The sequence below is a fragment of the Schistocerca serialis genome, chromosome 6, assembly GCF_023864345.2.
Source record: "Schistocerca serialis cubense isolate TAMUIC-IGC-003099 chromosome 6, iqSchSeri2.2, whole genome shotgun sequence".
In the NCBI taxonomy this organism is placed as follows: Eukaryota; Metazoa; Arthropoda; class Insecta; order Orthoptera; family Acrididae; genus Schistocerca; species Schistocerca serialis.
The window spans coordinates 622,274,167-622,300,863 of record NC_064643.1 but is presented as its reverse complement, the minus strand read 5'-3'; the positions used below and the strand labels follow the sequence as shown (position 1 = coordinate 622,300,863).

The window sequence follows — 26,697 nt, the reverse complement described above, 5'->3', positions numbered from 1 at the left end:
GCTTATAAGCAACCAGTTTCGATGACTAATGGCTTTAGGACGTCGTATTGGAGGAAACCGCATCCTTGTCAGATTAAGAAGGGCAGTCGCAACCCATTTATTGAATTTCACTACAGGCGATACTGCAAAGTGCTTTATTTAAACGTTATTTTTGCGGAAATTTTCTGCCAACCTTAACGAAGTTAATGCCGTTAACGTGGTTTGGTAGGGCGGTAAGGCCCCAGACTCGCCGCACGGCGACGTGAAGACAGAGCGGTTACGTGCACGCGTCGATCGTCGTGCTGAAAACAGAGAAATGGAAGCTTCAAAAGAAGGGGAAAGGAGTGTAGTCCGTTTCCTGACAACGGAAGGAGTGCAGGGAATGGAAATTCAACGAAGAATGGCACAAGTGTACAGAGAGCATTGCACATCCGCTGCAATTCCGACCCTCAATCCGACCTCTGGGGCAATGGCTGCTACCGACCGTAACTCGCCGGTCTTCAGTAATGAGGGCGTCCACCTGCTGGACATTGGTAACGGTAATGCCCTGTGTTGTTCCTGAAGGTGTGTCATCGGCCAACGATATTTATCCTTGCTCTTTGGTCACGTATATGTTCACCATGCCCCTCTAGTGGCGACTCTGGGTCTCAGCGTTCTTATAGGGACCAAACCACCTTCCGTCGGCAATGGCATTACGACGCCTTCGGCGATTTTCGTTTTACAGCCTCCGGCTCATTGCTTTTTGAAAGCATCTCATATTTCCCAGTAAACATTACAAAAGTTCGTTTGACAGACGTGCAATTTAGTGTAAATGAGTTAGCAAACACGGTAACGAATAGCATCAGCTACTATCTCTCAGTGTAAAATGTTTTCGATGCAGAACTGTTGCAAAAGCGAAATACTACTATATTATTGTCACCGAACGTTAAGAAGTGAGTGAAGCGGAATATTTTTAATTGATAAGCCTAAAAAACATCAAGACTTTATTCAAAGTGTCACGTTCAAGACCTTGTTTAGAAGTGGAGTGTTGCTATCTTCACTATGTGGATAAAAACTGTTTTTCTTTTTAGTTTGTTAATTTTCACTCTGTTACGTTGTTGGGTCATCCCTCCGGATTCATAAATAATATTCTTTGCCCAATAAGGTACTGTGAGAGCGATTTGCTGTGTCAGTTTGCGAACACCATGCAGGCTATTCATTGTTCAAGCGTCTTTGAATTATAACTGTGCCATCCAAATACGTGTGACGCTTCATGGGATTTATGGTTAATAACATCGACGAATTCAAAAGGAACTGGCCATATACTCAGTCAGCAAGAGATATAAAAACGTTTTGCACTTGGAAAATAGGTCATTAATCTCGGTATGGAAAGGCGTGCGCTATTCTGCACATCCCACTGTAATAGACCACTTTTATCGGTATTTGCCAGTTGCATAGTAAGTCGTTTCTTGATCAGTTGTGGCTACATGGTCACATGAAATAAAACGGTCACAGTAGCTTCTTCCTCGCTACTGCCCCGCCACTGTTACCCAGTGATTTAGTTCCGGCTCTAACGACGCCCTTCTCTCTCTCTCTCTCTCTCTCTCTCTCTCTCTTTCTTTCTTTCTCTGTAAGCTATACTTCAAAATCCACCAGACGCGTCCACCGGTGGATCTTCATAGTATCAGGCCTGTACCACCAACGCACCTGCTCTTATCGTAGCCAAGACATTGGTTCCCAATTCATATACTACTATTTACGTGCAGAATTTTCTTGTCGTCATAATCGTATACACCTAGCTTTACACCGTACTGATGATCCACATTCCGTGCGCAACGTGTTGTCGCTGTTCCTTCCGCTTGTGTCTCACGCTTAGCACTTACGAATTCTATTCAGGGTTTGCTGTTTTCCTTCCGGGGAAGGGATGCATACTAAGGGAGCGACGGCTGAATGTGTAAGAGAATGCGGACCACTAAGTGTGCGTCGCTGGGGAGCGCCCGGTCGCTAAAACCATAGTAATCTAACAGTTCCGCGCGGCACTATTTTAATTAAGAAGCCCCTCACCAGACCCCCGCAGCTGCGACGCTTTCCGATAACTTCGGCAATTCTCGAAGCGGCGAGGGTGCCTCCTTTTCTCGGGGGATATGAGCGAAGTTTGACGCGGCGCCTGGCACACCTCTCTCGCATTTGCCAGTCGCGCGCAGTGCGTCGCTTCCAATCAGGTGCCAGGGCAGCGAGGCGCGTGCTGTCTGCGCTCGCCGCGCGCCAAGTGGCGAGCCGCGTCAGCAGTCACCGACACTGCGCGTACGGCGGCGAGTCTGTATGTGACTGGAGGCCGCCTCTCGTAAAACCGCGCTGACCGTGCTTAGATCTGATCAGCGACATCGTCTATCCTTAAATAATTATGCTGTGACCGAACGATTATCTGCGCTCAGATTACTTTGTAATGTCTTCGAATCTGAGTAACTGCTGGCACCGAAAGAGTTCCGAGAAGCCGTGTGCGTTTCGGGCTTCAGTAGACAGAGTTCTAGTTCTTCGGGTACGTAATAAGCTCTCCTCAAACGCACATAGCGAAGACCTGCAGAAGCTGGTTAGAATATTATGCACATCAGTACTTCATCATGATGCATTGAACATTGTTACCGTGGTACCGCGTCATACTGTTAAAAAATTATTAATGAAACCAACGTTACGGCCACGGTTACAATGGCCTTCTGCGTCTGGTTTTACCAGCTATAACATTTCTACAGTACACGCGGTACCATATCCAGAAAATTTTTATGCCAACTGATTCTGGGCGCGGAAGCCTATGCAATTATACTGCAACCTTGGTTATAGTCTGTTGTCAGACTGCATATGATTTGAGGTACTAATTTTATGCTGAAAGAGTGTTCGAGTCTAGTTTTAAAGATGCAGAAGCCTCTTCGATTATTTTAAATATTTCGTTTTATTTTGTTCTTATTACAGAAGAGGCATAAAACTGATATGCTTGCTTTAGAATCGAACGTAAGAGCATGCAGGGCGAGTCAGGAGGAAAGTTACATGCTTTGAGCTGTGATAGTATCACTGATTCTGAACAAAAAACAATGTGCATTACATGTCTTCTACCTGGGAAACCATTCGGAGCAGTGCATATGTCCATAGGAAGTATTTTTTGCTCACAATGACTAATACTATCACGCCTCAAAGCATGTACCGTTCCTCTTGACTCAAGCTGTATTGTTAACAATAATTATATTTTTACGCTTGTCACTTGTTGCAACACGTCTGGAAATTAAATAGAACACTGTATTAGATAATCTACATTAAAATGGGCGTGGCCATGATTGTCTTTTAAGTAACTCTTGGACTTGGCCGATTATGTACCTAAATGCTGCTTTGGCACTTATTTTCAATTGCTTATGGGCGTATTTTAAACATAATTTCAAACGAAGCTTATAGTGTTTTGAAATTGTTAGTAAACATCTCAAAAAAGTGTACGCAAGTGTTTTTAAAGCTATTTTCACTTTACGTGTATTCTCTGCAAGCAACAATACGTACGGTTAGAAGCATTTCCGCCTTTCCTGTTCTGTTCGCGAAAGGCGCGCGGGAGCAACGACTGTCAGCAAGACACCTTGTAAGTCTGATATTACCGTCACGGTCATTCTGCGAGCTGTCTAAGGGAGTAAGTAACTCGTTGTTTGACTCTCTCGGAACGTGCATTCTGGGTGTTTCGGATGCAGATCTCTTCGTGAGGAACGCCTCGCTTGTAGCACGTGGCACTGAAGTTGGATTAGCATTTCCGTGAAGCCTTCGCGCTTACAAAACGAACCCGCAAAAGATGGAGCGCGTCTTTACTGCTTCTTCTCCACGTGTACCTGTAAAGGAGCCCAGACTGATGAGCGGTACTTCAGAGGCTTTCATTGGGGAATAGCGACATCTTCCAGTGACATCCGCGTTTCTATGTGGGCATTCCACTTTAAATCACTTCGGTCACGTATACCTATTACTGGATATGTTTTTTTAATTCGAGTATATCTGGTGACTGAACTCCAATAGTGTAATCAAATAATGACGAGTTATTCTACCTTCCTATAAACAATGAGTTACATTTGTTATTCATTACAAATGGACAGTCTCTTCACCAAGTTGAATTCCCAGCAACACTTCCCTGTATTTCGCGGCATTTTTCTTGCATTTCTTGCTATATACCAAAGCAACATCTGCGGTCAGGCTCATGGAGTATCGTAAGTTGTCCACTAGGTAGATCATATGCCCAACGTCGAGCCATTAGGCCATACCTTGTACACCTTCTGTTAATTCTGGAAGCTCCTGTAAGCATCTGCTTAACGAGCTGACTTCTCTGACACTGGTGTCAATCTTGTAAGCTTATCATTAACAGCCGTACAAAAAAACTGTGTATCTTGACTTTCCAATAAACTTTTACACGAGTCGAAAAGTGACTAACTGCGAGCTTTCAAATCCGAATTGAAGGCTTTTCTTTTAGGAATAGATTAGGTCCGCTTAATCGTCTAACGGGAACGTAGTAAAATTCACTGCCGTGGTTGGAACAGTAAACAATAATATTCATCTACTTGATTATGTTGTTAATTTTATGGCATTACAAGGTATTTAGAAATGTGAAAGCTGTCCGTGTAAAGAAGAGTCATGCTACTTACCTTATGCAACCATCTTGATGTGATGATGATTGGTTTGTGGGGCGCTAAACTGCGTTGTCATCAGCGCACGTACAAAGTCCCAGTTGTTACATAGTCCAATTTTTTCACAGTCCACTCTAGCCACTGCCACAAATGATGATGATGATGAAATGATGAGGACAATACAAACACCTAGTCCCCGGGTAGAGAAGATCCCCAACCCGGCCGGGAATCGAACCCGAGACCCCGTGATCCACAGGCAGCAACGTTAGCCACTAGACCACGAGCTGCGGACTGCAACCGTCTTGATATGGTTTTTCTTGGTTAGATCAGATGAATCTCAGACTGGCCTCGTTCCAGATGAATCTCAGACTGGCACCTCCTGGTAATCCGTGCCCAGTACCTTTCTCTCTCCTTCACCAATATTAATATGTATGACATACAGTATTTTTATTGATATTGTTTTGATCGTTGTTTTTATTGTGATATTTCCACGAGCTGCGGGCCAGGTAAACATCCATAAATAGTGGAACATTAATATAGGTGGATGAAGACTTTTTACTACTTCATTAATTAATTTTTCTAGATCATTTATCCCAGTTTGTATAAGCACCCCGACGATATAGTTGTCGTTTCGTGTAGGCTAGCTATTTTATGTGTTCTGGTTTGTCGTCGCCGATACCGTAACGCTGACGTGGCATACACAAAAACCCCAACTTTTCCTTCCGTATAGAAATTGTTTGTGTGTTATGCACATGATGCAGATGTATGGAAGTAGGACAGAGCCAAGTAATATAGTGTGTAAAATAGTTTTAGGCATGTTTCATTCCTCTTAAGACACAGATAATGGTGTGTGCTGCAACTTGACTCCACTTTTCCATGGTACTTAAAGACGATCGTTGACTGATTTCGAGACTTTGTGTCTAAGAGAACAAGCATCAGGTTTACATGTTGGGCATGTTGCAGGTAAACGCTCGATTGTTTAAGACTAATTTTACTGACTGTTGGCTCGTCGTTATGTTCATAGCAAGGTCTTTTAAAACTTTTCCTGAATTTCTCATGTTGTCTTTCAGCTTGAGGTGTTTGATCATTAATGGCAAAAATAGCGGATATATTTTATGTGTGAGAATTTTTACGTAAAATGCATACCTTCCACAGCACGGAGCCGTGGGAAAAATTTGACGTTTTCGGTACAGAGACTTAGTAAAATGTTATGTAGAAGCACATCTGCAGCAGTCCTTACCAGATTCCTGCGACAAAGTACCAAAGATAGACACCGTAGATCTTACTTCGCATGTAAATGTGATTTATGCATTGTATTTTGTACACTTTATAGTGAAAGTAGCATTGTTCCCATTTTTTATATCTAGAGTAAATTATCGAAAGAAAGTTCTCTTGAAGTTATCAGCTAAATAAGCGTTTACGTAATATTCGGCAAGACTTGCCCTCATTGCAAATTTAGGAATCGAGTCAGTCGCTTATTCGGACATTATCTTGATACTGAAATTGTATGTTATGAATCAGGTAATGGATTACGTGCAATATTAGCTAAGATTTTACGAAATATAGAATGGCACTAGATTTTTTCGTAAACGTCGAGCGTAAGTATTAAAATGTTTAGTGATTTCGTTATATATGCTGTGTGATACAGCTGCCACTACCTGTGGGATTTATGCAACCTGCAATGCCTTCAGAACCGCGTGCAAGATTTTCGTATTCGCTTGCCATGCGCAAATTGTTAGACCTACGGGAAAAATGTAAATGAACAGGACCATTTTATAGGAAATTTAATGTAGCTAAATTCTGTACTGAGACATGTTTTCGCTGAAGTTTTCAAATTATTCAAGAAAAACGTATAAAAGTGACCTTCAAACGCGTTTTTCTTGAATAACTCGAAAATCGTGGCCTCCAGCGGAAACGTAACCCAGTACGAAATTTAACTACATGACATTTCATACAAAAAGGTCCTGTTCGTTCTAATAGCTTGCATGTAGCGAACGAGAGAATATGAAAGTATCGCGCGTGGTTTTTGAAGGCGTTGAAGCTTGCATAAAACCCATCGGTATGGGCAGCAGAATGACCCTGTATGTATGTAGATTAAGACCTATGAGCACTTGTTCACCTTCGGTACTGTGAAACACATCTCTTCTACTGAACAAATGCTCTCTGCTCTTAAGGTACGCATTTTAGAATCCGCTTTTACCAAACAATTTTTTCTTGTTTTGATCCATACTGTCTCCAACCAAAATATGGAAAGCAAAAAGCTTGCAGTAGCAGTCACGGTATCGAAGATGAAGAAATCGTAGCTCTTAAGGGACGCGTTTTAGAGCCCACATTTACTAGCCTTGTTTGCTTCGAATGATCGTTCCTGTGATATCCCTGAATACTGACCATTCTGCTCGGGACACCCAGTATACAGGGTGTTAAAAAAGGTACGGCCAAACTTTCAGGAAACGTTCCTCACTCACAAAGAAAGAAAGAAAATATGTTATGTGGGCACGTGTCCGGAAACACTTACTTTCCATGTTAGAGCTCATTTTATTACTTCTCTTCAAATCAAATTGATCATGGAATGGAAACACACAGCAACAGAACGTACCGGCGTGACTTCAAACACTTTGTTACAGGAAATGCTCAAAATGTCCTCCGTTAGCGAGGATACATGCATCCACCCTCCGTCGCATGGAATCCCTGATGCGCTGAGGCAGCCCTGGAGAATGGCGTATCACAGCCGTCCACAATACGAGCACGAAGAGTCTCTACATTTGGTACCGGGGTTGCGTAGACAAGAGCTTTCAAATGCCCCCATAAATGAAAGTCAAGGGGGTTAAGGTCAGGAGAGCGTGGCGGCCATAGAATTGGTCCGCCTCTACCAATCCATCGGTCACCGAATCTGTTGTTGAGAAGCGTAGGAACACTTCGACTGAAATGTGCAGGAGCTCCATCGTGCATGAAGCACATGTTGTGTTGTACTTGTAAAGGTACATGTTCTAGCAGCACAGGTAGAGTATCCCGTATGAAATCACGATAACGTGCTCCATTGAGCGTAGGTGGACGAAACTAAAATGAGCTCTAACATGGAATTTAAGCGTTTCCGGACACATGTCCACATAACATCTTTTCTTTATTTGTGTGTGAGGAATGTTTCCTTAAAGTTTGGCCGTACCTTTTTGTACACCCTGTATCCCGGAAGGCTCTCTCTGCATTTTTTAGAAAAGTGGGTTATGCTGTTCTTCCTTCGATCATGCAGGATTAGGGTTTAACATTTTGTCGGCTTGAGGTTTAACGCCTGGTCGGCGAATAGGTCATGGGTGACCGAACAAAAGCTCGGAATAGGACAGCATGGCGAAGTAAGCTTCAAAGGCACCTTCCTGTCATCTACCTTAAGCGGTTCATAGAAATGCGTGTGGCTGGCCAGGATCTGAACCACCGTGTCCCCGGCCACGAGTCCAGTGCCCGTCCTACCAGTGCCTCGGACGTCTCCAGAGCCGCCCCCCCTGCAGGAGACGCTGTAGTGCGACGGTGTAGCTGTTAGTAGGGGCGTACATTTTTCTGCAACAGGGCGGCCGCGGCGAATGAAATTTCTGCGGCACGTCTTAATGCGGCCGGCGGCGGTGAGTTATGCTCGCCGGGCTGTCAGGGGGCGCTTTAATTAAAAGGAGCGCCGCGGACGCCGCCGTCCCTGTCCCCGCGCTCGCGTATTTCAGAATTACTGACTGGCCCGGGCCCTCCGCTGAAACGGGTGCACGTAGTTACCTGCCGCACCGTCGCTGTCTGGCCGGAGAATTAGTGTTACGGCGTGCAGGGCACTCGTCGGGACGTGTAGCAAGAACAGTCGTATATGACGAGCCTTCATCGGAGACGGAACAAGTGGTGTGTCGGAAAAGGATGGAGGAGAAACTATGCCCAGGAACCCTAATCAAGCCGACTTATAGAAACCTCGTGCGAAATTTCTCGATAACCTGCCGTTACTTATCCGCTGACTTCACTAATACGGCGTTGGGTTAACCCGAGCGAAAGCCATTACTGCAATCTTCCCGGGTTAAACGCACATTCTGCACAAATCCCATGCGTTAGTTGCTAGTTCACATCCGTCGCATCCCTAGCTAATAATCCCTCTGTGTGTCCACGTTGTGGGTAAAGTTTTATGGTAATACAATAAATGTTGTTCTCGTAGGACGTGAATAGTAACTGATGTAATTCTTCATTGAAAGCCAGCATGCTATAAATACGTTTGTAATCGCGACGAATTTAATTTTCAGTGCTTGTTCATATATTGAACGTTTCAGAAAACAAATTACGTTTCATCGCAATGCGTACCGCAGTACAAAATTCCGTACTTGAAGTCACTAACCCACGCGTGACACACACTGTTTTCGATTAATTAATTTCTTTCACAATTTTAACTGAACTACTCAAATGAAATAAAGGGTATCAAATTATGATCAGGAGCTTTAGAGCCTTTTCTTTGAAACTGCTGTAAGTGACCGTCTACGATTTACAACAAATCTGTTGTCTAAAGAAAAGGTTTCTTTGCGCCTAATGCCTAACAGAATTGGATGGATGTTGCCGCGCACGCAAACTGCCCCAGCTCGCTGGAAGCAGTAACGTCACATTTAGGCCGTCTTCGACTCTGGGACTTTGGGACCCGCCACAGCGCTGCTGCAGTGCTTCGTCCAACTTCGGTTCAATTTAATAAAATCATGTAACATACAGCTATTACAGAAAAATCACAAACGAATTTTGAAAAAAAAAAAAAAACTGGACAAGTCAAAACGGTGAATGCTGAAAGGGACTATAAACCTCAGCTTTTCCAAATGCGAGTTCAGTATTTTAACCTCTGTGCCAGCTCAGACGACAAGAAAACTGGAATACGACCAGCAAGGCAGACAACTAAATTTATTGGCACCATTTACTACAGTGCACAACTTGCTGCATCTTTGAGAAGTATTCGCACTGCTGGCTTTCCTGAGAGCTAAAAAGAGTATCTCAGTATATCTTCAGCAGTCTGCGTTTCATAATCGATAACGATAAGAACAGTAGTGTCCAGTGTCCAGCAGTTGCACTGTCAGTGTAACCTCTGCCATTGTTCATCGTCGTCCATCACGTTCTGGATCCAGATTACAATGATCCGGTCTTCTTCCGATCCTCTCATCATCATTATTATTATTATTATCATCATCATCGATATGCTTGTCATGTGATTTTATACTTATTGGCGTCGACGTTTTTAATTTCAACTCATGGGGATATATAGCATTAAACAGATCATTTAGAGACAATACGATATGTCAGGTAAGTAGTTTGCGTCTGGGTTAAGCCTATTCGCATTATTATTAGAGCAGAAGAGATTTTTCAGGGTGCAGATAAATGGAAACTGTGTAAATTTCACAGCTATTCTACTGTGTCGATCACAGTGCATTCATAGAGTTCTCTCTTGTCGAGGTACCCCGTGGAATTGCGTCTTTCTGCAATGACCTTTTGCGCTAACCCTGACAGTACCAAGATTTAGAGAGCTTCCTGTATTGAAATATTAAACAGCTTGGTAACTGATTTTCTACTCTTTGAAACAGAATTTACCTGTTAGTACGAATGAGCACACAGAATTTAAATATAAAGTAAAGAGGCGCGTTCTTGATATGCCGTTTTCGTCACTGTTCGTACGTCAGCACGTTTTTAGCAGATGTATCAATACCTGCTTTCGAGAAGGAAGAAAGATAAGCGCTTCATGTCCTGTAGATGATGAAAACATTAGAGACAGACCACAAACTGAGATAGGATAGAAATGTGAAAGGCAGTCAGCCGTATCCTTTTCAAAGGAAACATGCCGGCATTCGCTTTAACTGCTTCAGACAAATCGGTAACCTAATTAAAATAAAAAGCAAAGCCGCGCGCTGTACCTTCGATAATAGCACCATCGCAGTACAAGGTGGATATTTATTAAACTTTCGCTACTTGAGGGGGCCCCCATGACAAACGAACGGTCGTAGGACAATGAAACTTTGTGGAAACATTTGTAAGGAAATGCGGAAGAAAAATAACGAATAAACCATTGAAAGAAACACATTTTAATTTTTGCATGAGAGGGTAACATTTGTTAATTGCCTACCATGTTTACGTTCCATGTTGCAAAGCTGCTCATTGTGATAACCATTTGGATCCATGACGGCTTGAAACCGCACTAGAGATACCATTTGCCGGTTGTTCGCAGCATTTTTCAAAGTGTCGACCACGGAATATTTAGCTGTTGTGACACAGCTCGTGCAGTGCTTTAAGCACATTGCGTCGAGCATTCGCTGCCAAGGCACCAGTAACTTCCTAACAATTTGTGGTGCAATTGGCCTTCGGCCTGTCCCAGGAGTAATTCGCAAATCGCCAGTTAATTCGATGATCCGAACCATGTTCTCCAACCGCGTTGCGGAAACAGAATCCCCTGTATTCCTTTAATGCTTCGATATTCGCGACTAGCAGCAGCGCTATAGTTGTTGTGCTTATAATAAAGCTTTAGGAGTAAAGCCCTCCTCATCTTGTCCAGACCCATAATGACTGTCTGCAACTGTAATGAACACTGGTGCTTGCGTTTCAACCCTACCAATACGGGCGCCTGACGGCAGTTCATGGCACTGGCACTACTAACAACGCAAGTCCTGCAGCACGCAGTCTGTACATCATTCCTGTATAGTTGGGCACGCATCCAGTAAATAGTTTTCCATTTACATTGGCTCTGCTAGCGAAAGTTCAGTTAGTATAACCACCCAGTATTTTTCAGATTAGCGTCCCCCATACCGCGCTGTTTTGCCGTAATGGTTGATAAAAGTTGAGGATGTGCATAAACAGTGATTGATGTGCGTATAATAATAAGATTCGGAAAATTTTTTGATGATTACGTCTTGCAGTTACAGGGTATGAACAGAACGGTGAAGTGTGAGCATTTTCATTAGCAGCTATATTCTGATTTAGGTAACTATTTATCTGTCTCTTAAAAACGCAGTTAACACCAACGCTTTTCTTCAGATTTTGCTGTGAGGGAGACGGCATCACACATGTCGTGACACACGACCAAAAGCTATAAATAATTTTTAAAAATAAAAGTTGACTATAAATGTCGCAGCTGCAAATACAGTTTTCCTTATAGCTTTGGCAATTAGTCAGAAGTATTTCGTCCGTTTGTGGTTTGGCCAGCGACTGCGACGTTCTTTTTGTGACGCCCTCTCATAAATGCCGAGTACCTCTGCTAATATCTCTTCCGATTTCAGCGCTAATTTAGGCCACGTAGCGGAGGGACGATAACTTCGCGTCGCAATTAAACCCAACATACGTTTTGATCATCGCCTATTACGGTTTATGTGCTGGTACTGCAGACCCATAAATATTTGAAGGGAATCGGCAACCCTAACGACCTCGAAGTCTAAAATTTATGGCATGGAATCTACAGTTGCAAATATACGTCTGTTCAATGGTTGATACATTTTAACGCATGAGGTTGGCTTTCGATTCTATTAAGGACCTTGCAGAGGGCGATCGTAATTTATAATTTTCATCTCTCCACTGCGATATTCTTTGTACTTTCCCCGGCATTATGTGTTTTATTAACGTATCAGCGTACTAATTATTTAAAAATGACGTAAATATAAGGAATGCAGATTTCTCCTTGGTTTTGTGGTTCTGGTTCTTACGCTATCAGTGATGGTCAAAACGGACAAGCTGTTCTGATGTTGCGATTTATGAATATACATTTTCTTTCTGTATTTGGTTTACCTCACATTCTCAGCCAATACCGATTATAATCTTTAACACTTTCTAGAGAGTATGTTGGGGTTTTAGAACGTGTGCTTCACTCTAATATTCCGATGTGCAAATGCGACTACCTGCGATTATCTAGGGCACCTTTCTATTGCTGTATAGTGAATAAAACCATGGTCGTCTCCCGTGACAGGCGATACCGACTTGCAGTGGCGGTCGACTACGATTGCAAGATAAGACTGTTGGACTGCATTAACTGAAAAACCTATAAAGCTTCATCCAAATCGGAAATACAGCTTAAATTGTCGTTATTTAGTTCCGCAATTATTGGAGACGAGTTTGTTTCGTCGGTGATGTAACAGCTGATGCGTAGGACCTCAGTTGGCAGCCTGTACACGGTGTACTTTGTACTTGAGTATGTGGAACATAGTGCCGGATGAACTGTGAGATGTGGCAATATCTGTAGAACTCCTAACACTGGTCTGACATACAAGACATCCGATATGCGTTTTGTCCTTAATTGAAGAAGTCCTCGCAGTTATCCTGAAGAATGGGCGTGCCCTTAAGAGGAAGTTTATGTAGAAGATGCAAGAAAACGAGCGAGGTGATGAAATAATTTGCAAACCAACGTGAAGTACCTCGCAGAGGGTACTTAACTTGGTACCACATTTTAGGGTTTCTTCGCGTTCCAATCGCGCATTTTGCGCGTACTTAACTTGGTACCACATTTTAGGGTTTCTTCGCGTTCCAATCGCGCATTTTGCGCGAGAGGAATGACTGCTTAATGTGGTACCCCACGGAGGAAAAAAAACAGTGGAGACATTCGCGTCGGCACTGTAGTGGGTCGTAGCAAGCGTAGATCTACTTCTGGAGGAGGTCGAGCAATAGTATGACACACAGAGAATATTAGTTCACTTTGTTCAAACTTGAACAGGACAGAATACTTAACTTGGAAACAATCCATGTCCAGCGGAACCTCTGTGTTTTTGTTACTGTCGCTTTGCACTAACTTATGGTAAGTCTCATCTCAGCATACAGTTGCCTATAAACTTCGACACATTTCTGACTTGTAATATTACTCGTGCTTCTGGATCTGAAGTGAAATGATGCTGTCGTCGAAAGCGATGACTGCAGGATGGGCTGAGCTGAGCTGCGCTGCGCTCTGACGTAAGTAATCTTCCAGCAGCGGCGACGTATGGAACGTGTTGAGGGCGTGTCTACGGCCACGTCTCTCATTCGTTGCTGCGACTGCCCTTACTTCTCTTTCTGTTTTGAACTACCGACTTTGAAATGGACCTCGTTTTTCGGACGACACCACATCTTAGATATCCATGCATGCTGTAATTAGTGTAATATTGTCTTCATAGACCCTCCGGGAGCGATTAGTTGGGGCCTGAAAAATATCTTTAAATTCTTCACTTGCAACCGGTACTTGAAATTTTGTAAGTAGGCTTCTGCGGGATTATTCATGACTTCTATCTTGAAGAGTCTGCCAAATTAGGTCTTTTTAACATTACTGTAATGCTGCCCCATGAGTAAAACAAATCCGTGACCATTCGTGCCGTCTTTCTTTGCATACATTCAATATACCCTGTTAGTCATAATTGGTATGGATCTCACATACTTGGGCAATATTCTAAGAGGAGACGCACAATTGATTCGTAAGCAGTGTCCTTTGTAGAGTGGCTGCATTTTCCGATGAACCGAAGTTTAGCACCTGTCTTACCAACGACTTAGCTATAAGATTATTCTTTATCAGATCCCTACAAATTGTTCCACCCAAGTATTTGTATGAGTTGACAGATTCTAATTGTGAATCGTTGGTATTGGAGGAAGCGACGTTTTTTTCGTTTTGTGAAGTGCGGAATTTTGCATTTCTATACAATCAAAGCACCTTACCAATCTTTGCACCAATTCGAAATCTTATCCAGATCTCGCTGAATATGACTGCAGTTTTTTTTTTCAGCCTGTCTCCGTTGCAAATATTTACATCATCAGTGAAAAGTTTGATTTTGCTATTGATATTGTCTGCCAAGTCAATAATATGCAACGTAAATAACAAGGGCCCCAACACACTCCCCTGAGACACACGTGAAGTTACTTCAACATCTGTCGCTAACTCTCCAGCAAAGATAACATGGTACATCGTCCCTACCAAGAAATCCAGTCGTAAATTTTTATTTGATCCGATGCAATTTTACTTTCGTCAATCAATAATCGATGACGTGGTGGAGTCTAAAGCTTTTCGAATGTCAACAAACACGGTACGTCCAGAACTAGAATATATAACACTGCTTGAGATTATAATATTTGTTTCCTTAAGAAAATAGGCTACCGTTAGACTCTCTGAATAATGAAGTAATCTGTTTCGCTGCGATTCATTCTTTCATTTTGATGATAGAATAAAGAAAAGAGATATTTAGGAGATACATGATGGGAAATCGAAAGGTACTGCATGGGTCCAAATCATCGTTTTTCTTTTGAAGGCAAAATGTGAAGATTTCTCAACAAAGTGTGTCAAGAGTGCATCCTGTCATCTGAATGACAAATGACTCCTTAGAAGTGTTAACCACCAACCTGTCTAATCCCAGCTTGTATGCCTGTAACAAGACCGCCTAGCTTAACGTCTCCATTCAGTGGAAGGATTACCATATCGGCACTCCTTAGGTTGTCGAAAAAAGGAGGGACAGAAACGTAGTCTGATGAATAAGAACTGCGCACCACAACTGATGTCAGCTAAATACTGGTGAGTGTTGCACAGTGATACATTTCTTGCGAGAAAGGTCAGATTAGTAAAAAGTAATGAAGATAAAATATTACTGAATCGTCGTACAGTTTTCCTCCTGTTTCGTGAACAGTTTTATACGACGAGATATGGGTTCTGTGTAAAAATGTGAAGACTAAAGAGCAATCGAGAGTATCGTCACACCACTCCATCACGGAAACCATGAAATACCACTAGACATATCCTTCAAAGACATTATGACCGTTGCACTTCGAGACAAGAAAGATGTACTGTTAGGTCATTTTATAGAACGAACCAGAACGATCAGTTCGACGATGCACAGTCACTAATTTAAACAACAATGACTTAGCACGATAGTATTTACCGTAGGTTTGCTGTATAGCAATTGTTGTTCACACACTTTCACAAAAACTTGAGAACGCCTGTTAAGTTTTCGAACGGGAGTTGTTAGAACGTCCTCTGTTCAGCCTGGATGAGGCTTCCAGCGATTACCTCTCACTCCGCTACATCATAACATAATTTTCGCCTCAGCGCTTTGCGAATGACGTGGAGGTCCAGTACGTCGCCGAATCACGGCGAATGTCGCTAATGTCAGACTCCTAGGATTACAGTGAACGGGTACTTGTCCCCCGCTGAGACGAGTGCCTTAAAAGCGCAGGAGACAACGCTGAGAAATGGAGTAAGGTAGCCGCTTTATAATACGTGTATGATGTACGTGGGGAGATTTTCCTTGTGTTCGTTGTTGTTGTTGGCGTCGTAGCCTCCAGTCTAGAGACTGGTTTGGTGCAGTTCTGCACGGTAGTGTCCTGAGTCTGTCCGCCTGAGCCTTCGTCTCCCGGTGTAATTTCTACCACCACAATTCTATCTCAAGTTAACTAGTCGTTGACGCGCATGAATGCGTCCTGTCAATCTATCCCTTCTCTTGGTGGAGGTGTACCACGGCGCTCTTTTCTCCCCGATCCTATGCATTACTTCCTCAGTAGTTACCCTATCAACCTGGCCGATTTTCAACATTTTTCTGTAGCACCACATTTCGAAGTTTCTGTTCCCTTCATGTCCTTTCTGTTTAACGTCCCCGTTTCACCCTCATACAAGGCTGCAGCCTAGACAAATACTTCGAGAAGAGACTTCCTAACACTTAACATATTTTTATCATCATATATAATATACTATTCTATTATATTATTTGTTATATTATGTTATTAATTATTTTATATTATATATTATTATTAACACATTTTTATTGTTCACAAGAGATTTACGTATTGTCGTCAGTGTATATGTTATGTCGTCAGTAGGTCTCCATTATTTTTTATAGTTACTTTGCTGACCAAATATCAAAACTTGTATAGCACCTTTAGTGTCTCATTTTGTAATCTTATCCCCACAGTATTACCTGACTTAATTCCATTACCCGTGTGTTAGCTATATTGATGTTCCATCTTGAAGCTTATTCTTAAGGCATTTCCGTTCCGTTCAGCTACCGCCCAAGCCCTTTGCTGCCTCTGTCAGAATTACAGTTGATTGACAACACTTAGAAAGTTTTTGTTCTTTCTCGTGGAGCATGATTCTTTTTCAAATTTGTCATTGGTGTACTCTACTGCTTGTTCTCTTGAGCTGGTCGAGGAACGTAACCACTGTGGGCTACTTGTACTCTATTTAACGTGCCAAAAGTCTATCATAATTAACTGTGAATATTTACACTTGGAAAGTGTGCGTTAATAGACGCAAAAACGTTCAAACAAAGATCGGTTGGCAGTCGATTCGTTTGTGAGATAATTGCGATAGTGTGGCTATTGGTCGCCATTGGCTTCAGCGTGAAGTATTGTCTCAGTAACAGAAATTTCAAATTTTCTAATTAGTCCCACGGAAAAGGAAATCACAAAATTACGAAGTTTGCCTCAAGTAAACGTGAAGAGGAGATGCCAGTAATAGGTGACACTATAGATGAATTCCTAGCTGACGTGAAGACGAAGCTTCTTGGTATCCCATAAAAGCTGCGTATAAAGCAAGTCCGTCAGGTTTCGTGCAAAACGCCCTGTATCATTCCGAGTGAAAAACTGATAGAGTCGCTTGTGCAGTCGATAAATGCTATGAAACATTAGTATAAAAAATTACCAATGTCAAGTATTAGCGGATTACCGTTTCTGCAGCTTTATACCTGTCTGCGGGAACCTGAAGGGAAATTAGGACTAACTATTTAAAAAAAAGGACTATTTACTTGGAGAAGTCTTGTAATCGACGTAGCAAAATTTGGAAAAATGGGAGAGAATAATTTTCAGTGTTACATCCGAAACGTCGTCTTATGATTTGTAGATAATAATTCATTGCTTTTTTTGGACATTTGGCCTGACTATAACAACGCCTCTGTCATTAGCAGGACGGCGAAAAGACAGTTAATATAATTCGAAAAAAAGTCGACAGTGTAAAGCATTTTTTCAGAAATGGTCGGACAATGTAATTTTCGACAGCTCTATGTCATTTCAGGTTTATCAACGGAACAGTACTCTTTAATTTCAGTCATTTCTGCATTTTCAGTTTGCGTCAGCACATTCTCCAAAGTTGATCAAGTACGCGTGTTACACAGCACAAAATGCTGAACAACTGCCACGACCATTTCTTACTCCAATCCACTGCTGTTTAAATAAAACCAGTAATTACTGTGAAGTGCCTGAATACATTAATTTTTATCAGATGTGCCTGGAGTAAGGAAAATTTTTGTTTTCGTCGTCCAATAGACACTTCTCTTTTTTGTGACAAGTACAGCAATAAAAAAAGGAACTGTTTGATTGTTAGCAGAATACACATTATTCAAAAATTATCAGAAGAAATGAGCTACAGGAGTTGTTGTAAAGTTAACAAAGTGAAGTTTTCTGCAACGTAACTTCATACACTGCCTTGATTTTCTTTCCTCTGCTAGTCACTTGTGAAAAAATTACATCTCTGCAGCAATTTAGCGCCGATATGAACTGCAGATTATTCAAAATCAAAAAAATTATGATTTGGGATATTTTGGGATGGTTTAAGTGCTTAAAGCGAGCGTGTGGGGACTTTTTGGACTTTCACTACGCGACGCTACGTTCTCCTGTCACGGCTGCGTCCGCTTATTCGCCGACTCTCACGCTAGGCAGTAAGAGTTGTACAAATTGCTGCTAAAAGTGGTTCTTCGTGCGGCGAAAATAATATCAACGTTTAAAAAAATACTTTTAGTGCGCCCTAGCAGCTAAAATTTTAATAGTGAATTTCTTTCGGTGTGTTCTCCATGCGCGAAAAATTTCAGGGCAGGCTTCGGCATGTCGGATTGTACGATTTGAAAGGAGAGTATCCTATTTGCCATTACGATTTTCGAGAAGTTTGGACCATAAATGTAAAGAAAGTTGTGAATTCGGTAGATATACTCAACCTCTGTAGCATCGATGTAAACATGTTCTTTGTTTGAGTCTGTTCTTGAGACCACAGATCTTGATCAGAGACGTTACTTCTTTTGAAGAGAATAGCAGTTAGTGTGTATTAGACATTGTGGCTATGTACTCGGTTTGAAAAGGATGGAAGCTGGAAGAATATTGAAGATGTTGAGCAAATATTAATGGAAGAATTGCAAACGCAAGTGTTAAGGTTTTCCAGTTTTTTTCGTATTTGTGACTGTGTAGTTCCTTATTGTTATAACACTGCGTATGGCTGAAGTTTGTAGGAGAAATTTTATAATGCAACTTATTGTTTTGTCTTACAGTTGGAATAAGAGTTATGGAAGGTAATTGTACACAAGAGAGTTAGTAGGAAATATTTTGCTGACTTGTTTAGATATGTGGACTTCATGAAAATATGTATAGTTGTAATGGTTTAATGAAGCATAGTTTAGCTCCGAGTCGTTTTTCTCATTTATCAGTCGTTTAAGTTTATTTCCGCATTTTTCATGCTTCATCTTTATGTGGGTGCATGTGTTCTCGCATTGCACATCGCGAATTGTGTGCTGCCGAAGCATTTTGTGAAAATTGGTAAGATACCGTCTGGCTTTGCACATCGCAAGTACGGCAAATCAAATTTCGTTTTGGACAGTCAGATCAGTATTCCTAATAGTAACAGGTTGCACAACAGACGAGTGTTCTGTGCGCACAGGCAGGGCACCAACTTTAATATCAAAATCCGTGTCCACTGTAAGGTACGGTGGTTGTCAGAAAGTAACTTGTGACAATAATATCATATCAGTTCAGCGGCTTAATACCAGTAGAAGAGCTCAGTAAAGTGCTGTCTTGTAAGTTTTCAAGCAGTTTTATCTCAAAGTCAGGTACATTAATGCTTATGTTCATTTGCTCTGTAATTACAGTAACTGTTCTGGTACAGTGATTGTTTGCAAGACTAAAATAAAGATTAACAGTATTCAGCGCGAAAATTTTGTTTTGCACTCAAATAGCATATGTAAATTTCAAAAAATGGTTCAAATGTCTCTAAACACTATGCGACTTAACATCGACGCCATCAGTCCCCTAGACTTAGAACTACTTAAACCTAACTAACCTAAGGACATCACACACATCCATGACCGAGACAGGATTCGAACCTGCGAGCGTAGCGGCACCGCGGTTCCGGAATGAAGCGCCTAGAACCGCTCGGCCACGACGGCCGGCTTGTAAAATTAATTGGAAACGGATTGTTTCCTTGGGGTTAATTCTTTCATGTACCAGCTAACGTGAATTTCGCATCGTGTAGCGTGTGCTCACACATACTTCCGTTCAAAATTTAATTCTAATACAGTTTTGTTGTTCTGCACTGATATTTTCGTACCATGATATCAGAATAAGTTTTATACATTTATCGGGGACCAACTTGACACAAACACGAGTTTCAGCAAATGAAAACACGAACTTAAGTTATTACACATCATTTCCACATCCCCTTGTGAGACAACACGAGATACGGTAGTGAGCAGCTGCTGCTCGCAAACGGGTCGTTTGCGGACCCATGTACTCTGGAACATTATTTGGGTTGCTATCGCATACTTGCAGCAGTAGCGGTTTTTGCTATAAATGATTCATTTTTTAAACATTAGGATTGCCTCGTACATAAATACATACATACATAAGTGCGTATTTAAAGGAGGAAATCGGTGAAGGGTTTGTAAGCAGGAGGCTTAAGATTTTGGGTGATACTGACGCGCAGATTCAAGGTGTGAGGTGAGGTGAAGCGTAGTGGTGAAAGCAATGTTCCGGCTGGGCCGGCCCATTTTCCCCGCCGTGGCGGCCGGCGAGTGGGGCGGCTGCGGGCTGCGGGCAGCGCCGAGAATAGCGCGCCGGCCCTTCATATTGTTGTGAGGCGCGCATATTTATAGCGGGCCGGCGGCCGGCTTCAGTTTCACTGGCCTTGCCGGGACGCGGCCAGCGGCCCAGCTGCCGGCGGCAAGTGGTGAGCGCCGGGCGCGCCGGAAACGGAAATCCACTTATTGTCGAATAGTCTCACCTTCTCGGCTTGACGTCTGCTGTGCTGAAGTGATCGTAAGAGAAGCCTGTACGTGAATCGTTGGGTATCAATTTCTAAGAACACTGTCATAACACCGTCTCCATTCCGACTAGGAGGGCTGTAGTAGGTCTGATAGCTTTCTACGAAAAGAGAGTAACATTTTTAAAGCATTATAGTCGGTAGTCACCGCAACACGCACTTGGTCTTCGGTAGCTCTCTCTTGTGATTAGGCGCCGCAAGTTTCGTAGAAATGCGTGGTATCGAGAGTACCGAATCGTGAAAAAACGTTGTTGTTTACAAAAGTGAACTGCAGAACCTGTAGGAACTGAGTAAACGGATGTTCGTGGGAACTGTTAGAATCTGTACAAGCCGTTATTGCTAGTTTGACCTTATTCCTCAGATCTGAGCCCATGTGCCAGGTAGTTCATCAGCTCATCCTGTGGCTCCGAGTGCAGATACTCTCCTCTTGAAAGTAAAAATTATTTCTGCTATAATCCAGTATTACGCAAAAATAGAAACACATTTCTTTTCTGAGAAAATTAAAGACAGAAAAGATAGCATGTCGCTGTCCCGGATACGTTGAAACTAAAAGAGATTATATTCCGAGATATTTTTACTCTTGCCAAGAAAACGTTTTTTTCTGCTTCCTTACCAATCGGATCAGTTCACCCAGGTCAGTAGACAGGAGGGTAGTTTTGAAGCGCCGCTGGCTCCCTGCCACGTGAAGACCCTTTGGGGCTGGCCAGCATCTTCTCCTCTTTCAAACTGCATCTTTATTCAGCAGCCGACCATCAACTGCACCCTGTGACACGCAAGCGGGGGTTCGCAGCATGTTAGCATATACGCCGCAAGATTTCACAACGCACCACACCAAACTCCTCTTTTAGATGCATATTTATTTCCAGACCAAAGTCACATACAACATCTAAAGAAATATGGCGCCCGCGTGACGAAAAACAAGCTACGTATGATGAAAACTACACGATACAGAACAATAGTGCAGTGAGACAAAATTTTCACCGTCTCCGCTACAAAAATTAACAAAAAAAAATAGCGGTATTGGCAGTAAACGGTTTGTAAATTCAGCGCGTAATTTTGTCTGAAGCAGCATCTGCTTTAAATCGATTGAGAACTTGCTAGGGTACTATCACGAAAAAAGCTTTTGTAATTACAATGTAGCGTAACAGCCGACAGAGACGACGGTATTTCGAGAAGGAATGCCTGGATCACCGCTCTGGAAAACACATACGCCGATAATGGGGCCAACTTAGTGACAGCTCAGTGACCGGCAACTAGAGAACCTTTATGAGGCCGGCGCTGTCTCTGTTCGACAGTCAGTGTCAGCGGGAACTATGCCGGAAAATCGGGCGCTCTAGGATGTGACGCGCTCTAGTTACCTGTAATGTCAGCGTTAAATCCTTTACATTCCATATCGAAAACTTACGTTTTGTGTTGAAACTTGTGATACAACAGGAGCTCCAGTTGAAAAACGTATCTGGTCACACCTATTGTAGATCGTCTGTCTCTGAAGCCTTTAATTTATTCCGTGTTGGTAATTTTTTTAACAAAGGATTAAACAGCAATCTGTGCAACGTGTAACGAGAAACGTAAGCAGGTTGTTCACATCTGCAGACTGTGTGTGTGTGTGTGTGTGTGTGTGTGTGTGTGTGATCGCCCACTTTATCTTTCAAAATTGTGTTTGCTAGATATTACCATGTTGTCAGTTTCGCGCTTGCAACTTATTTACGATAAGACAAATATTTTTAATGCATGTATGGCAATTAACATGAATTATCAAATTCTCGGGAGAACTGTCACAAGCAAAAGTTAACTGATTAATGTAAAATATCTTTGACAGCTGCCGTTCTTTTGAGTACTCTCCTCTCCGAATAGTTATCTCGTCTCTTCTTCTTTGGCAGATAACTTATGAGACATGTTGGTGTAACCCAGTCCTCAAAAAACTGAAGTTGGCGCGGAGTGGCTGAGCGGTTAGAGGCGCCATGTCACGGATTGCACGGACTCTCCTGCTGGAGGTTCGAGTCCTCCCTCGGGCATGCGTGTGTGTGTGTTGCTCTTAGCATAAGCTAGTAGTGTGTAAGTCTAGAGACTGATGACCTCAGCAGTTTGCTCCCTTAGCAATTCATACACATTTGAACATTTGAAAAAACTGAAATTCTTATATAAGCGTAGTCAATTATTTTTACCTGTAAGTCTGATTAGACATCTAGCTGTAGCTAGTAGCTGTAGTAGTAGCTGCAAAAGTAATTACTTCGCTCCTCTGGTGATATTCCGTAGTGGAAAAGAAGAAACAAGAAGAATCTGAAATCAAGGATGATAGCACAAAGTACGAGCTATAAAGAATGAACAAGAACTGAAGTCTAGGGAAAACTCGTAAAACAGTGGCAAGTTTGTGTGAAACGGGTGCAAATAATAACGGCGCACGAAATAGTTCCTTGTCAGCGGTAGAGTAGCGGAGGAACAAATCAGACGGTACGCGGCCTTAAAAGTTGCAGACGTACAGCCCACTAAAAAATGTTACCAACATCGTTGTGCAATTGAACAACGAATTATCTGTCAGTAATAAACATTTTACGTAGTTGTGTAGTGTTCCAGCTTTATGTAGAAATATTACATATTATGCAGTTTCCGCGAAAATTGACATACGAGTAGTTAGACAATGGCGTGTGAAAATACAGGTTAGCTCTTACAATAAAGTAAAAACAGTATTTATTTAGGAAAAAAATATGACGTTACCGGTCTCGAAGCGACAAGTTCACATTTAAAATGCTTATGCTGTATGCCGATTTGATATGTGCCTGAACTTCCTAGTGATAGTAGTACCACACAGCGAAAAAAGATGTAACAAAAAAAGACTATTTTTTTGAAATTGGACCTAACAAATAATTAAATTAAGGAATTTGTTGCAATTCAGTTTTAGGCCAAGTTACAATAAGATGGTCGTTTTCGTCACTTTTTTTTTTGTGTGTGGCAGTAGTGCCCCATGGAATTCCAGGGAAAACTGAAATCAGTGAACCGCACATCTGCAACATAAGCTGTATTTAATTTTAAATGTGGATAGCCGTTTGATGATGAACCTGTCGATTCGAAACTGGCAACAGTGGTATTTGTTCCTAATAAATAGCATTGTTAACGGCGGTTACTTGCTGCGTTTACTTCATTGTGTGAAATAAATATTATTAAATATTACGTCAGTGACGCGCACTCACACGCCTATTACATTAGAGAATATTTAGATTTTAGTAAAGTACGTCGTATCGCTTATTTTCTGCATCGTAAACATAGTAGTGTGTTTAACAACCTCGTGCTGCACGTTTACCGTGATAGCAGATGATTACTCACGACGATTAAGTTGATCAATATTCGTGCGCCAGTTTTAAGTAGTCTTGTACAGTTATAAAAATGACGCGTAATAACGTCAAACTGATTAATGTCTTGCAATGTGCGTCCGGAGTGTGAATGAACTGTTTCAATGAAGTAATTTTCCGTATGTAGTTATACGAGTATTTCTTCTACAGTTGCAATCTCGGCGTTACGCCATCGTCAGACATAGATATTCGATGCCATGTCATAGCACAGATACAAGTAACGGTTGTTTCCCACCGTATGGTGATGGAGGCACCAGCCGTGGTCACCGACTCAATCTACGTAAGGCCTAAACTGGAGCTGTTCACACGCAGGTTGAAGTTCAGCTGTGTGTATTTATACGGTCCTAAGCGGAAAATGACAGTCTAATGGTGCTGACGGGCTGTGTGCGGGCGCTAGTGCTACGGCTTAGTCAGAAGCGAACGCAGAGGAGGCAGTGGGCGACCGGCGACGGCCGGCATCCCCGACGTGTGTGCTGATCCGAGCCGCCTCTCGCATTCCGCTCCACTGTATCCGGCTGCAGAGGGCCGCGGCAGCGCGACAGGTCCGCGCTATCTGATTCCCTTCCATTTATACCAGAGGCGTGGTCGGCTGCAGGGATGCCGGCGGCCGCGTAAAAATACCCCTACAGATATAGCGCAGCCTCACAAGGCTGCCCCGCAACGTTTGCACCCACTTTTTTTGTTCTCGGGCTGTTATGCCGACATAGCGCGCCGTCTCAGCTATCTTTGTGTTCCTCCGTATGGTCAGCGACACTTACGTGAGCAGCGGTGTAACGTAACTGCAGAAAATGTAACGGTACCCAGCTCTCATACAATCTTTCAACTCAGGACGCTTCCGATGTGAGTCTTCCAGAAACATGTTTTAGTGCTGCCGGGAAATACACGAAGTGAACACTGTTGAAACTGGTAACATGTGGTTGTCGGGTGGTGACCGAACAGGCCCTTGATTCGAATTCTTCAGACGAGTGAACAACATATATTTACACAAGCTGTATAACGTTAATTTAAGTCCGCTCCACGTTTACAGTTCATCAAAATGCCACTTAGTAATCTTTTCTTGTTTAGCACACTGACAGAGGAGGCCGTTTTCCTCAAAAATCTTATTTATCTATGCCAAATGACCGTTTTGTCTCAAATATACATGTTAGAATAATGATTACGTTGTGCATGTGCTAAGGACAAGTGTTACATCTCAGCTGAAACAGACCTCGTAGGGATGTTACGTATTTATGCTTTCATAGGACTGCAAAACTTGTATTATAAATAATTCGTAGAATATCGCGTTTCAAGTTTCAACTGTATGTTGCTGCAAGGTGGAAATTGTATGTGGAGAAGATGTACGCCGTAAGTTTACGATGTAACATGAAGCACCTATCCAAAAGATACATACTTTTGTAGTTTTTTAAGCAGAGCCTTCATTACTTGTCGGGAAACTCCATCGCTACAGGTTATGTGATATTTTATTTATTTGTGTTATTGTAAATGATGAACTTTATGAAAGAACTAAAAAATGTAAAACATTCCCAAACTCAGTTTATTTTTGGAGTAGATGTGTGCAAAGACACACTTATTGTAGCTGTTGCGTGACGTTGATATTATTTAAGAACTCGGAGCCTCTTTCTAACTGGAATATTACAGATGAATATTGCAGGATAGAGGATATGATTTGAAGTCGTTTCGTGAGGTGACAGTGGACGTCTTATCATCGTAGATCTAAACACTGGAACCTGTATTCCAGTATTTACCAAAGAATTCTTCACCAGAGAAGCTCAAAGTCCCTTTTCTCATGTACTCCTCTCCCCTCCCTCCCCCTCTCTCCCTCCTCCCCCCCTCTCCCTCCCCCCCCTCTCTCTCTCTCTCTCTCTCTCTCTGTCTCTCTCTCTCTCTGTCTCTCTCTCTCTCTCTGTCTCTCTCCGTCTCTCTCCCTCTCTCCCCTATTTTCTCCTTTCCCCTCCCTACACCTTCCTCCCCTTCCCCACCCTTTTTCAAACCTCCCTGCCCTCCCTTTGTCATCACAGCGCCGCGGGCGCGCGCATGATCTCCTCCCCCCATCTCTCTCTTTCTCTCCCTCCCTCCCCCCCTCCCTCCCCTTTCTCTCTCTCTCTCTCTCTCTCTCTCTCTCTCTCTCTCTCTCTCTCTCTCTCTCTCTCACACACACACACACACACACACACACACACACACACACACATACACATTTTTGTGATAAATAGGCCCCAAAAACAAACAAAAACTGATATTCAAAAGTACTTACGTACAGTGTTTTCAGTCAGGTTTAGGCCTTGTGAGAAAATTAGATGACCATCGCCCGAGTTTCTCACCGCTGGGGACGTAAAACAGACTAGCTACATATGTCTTCGTGCGGTGTAATTTCTAACATTTTAATTACTACGAACTATCCACAAGTTTTAAGGTAATGTTGGAGAGAAGAGAAACAGCTGTTAGCATCGGAGGCAGAATGACATTCAGTGGGAAGCAATGCTGGTAGCAGCGGTACTAACTACAGATCACCGCGTCCGTATTTCAAGTTGTCAGGCTCGCGAGTGTGTTTACATGCGGAGTCGACGAATCGCAGTGCGAACTCCGTCGGTCGGTACTCACAGTGGCGGCAGCGACGACGACGACGACCCGGCGGTAACGTCGACGTCGACCGGAAGCGTCGCGGGGTGCTATTCGGCACCGAGCCGAGTTCCTGTGCGAAAGCGCGAATCGGGACTGGAAGCAGGCGCCTTCCCGCGGCCGCCTCAGCAGGTAGGCGGCGCGCCGGCGGCGT

The 26,697-nt window shown here is 42.7% G+C and overlaps 1 protein-coding gene and 1 long non-coding RNA gene across 2 annotated transcripts in view; one reads left to right on the top strand and one right to left on the bottom strand.

The window, feature by feature from the left end:
• LOC126483711 (uncharacterized) lies at positions 1–26,684 on the bottom strand. Its single transcript, XR_007587766.1, has 3 exons — positions 26,526–26,684; positions 21,191–21,340; positions 1–281 (listed from the first exon to the last, which is right to left on the bottom strand). It is a non-coding gene; the product is annotated as an uncharacterized LOC126483711 (long non-coding RNA).
• The window catches only part of LOC126483710 (E3 ubiquitin-protein ligase MIB1-like), a 469,781-nt gene continuing 469,344 nt past the window's right edge, over positions 26,261–26,697 (top strand). The window contains exon 1 of the mRNA XM_050106803.1: positions 26,261–26,337. Within this exon, the coding sequence (XP_049962760.1) occupies positions 26,276–26,337 (62 nt within the window). The 5' untranslated portion in view covers positions 26,261–26,275. The remainder of the gene's footprint in view (positions 26,338–26,697) is intronic.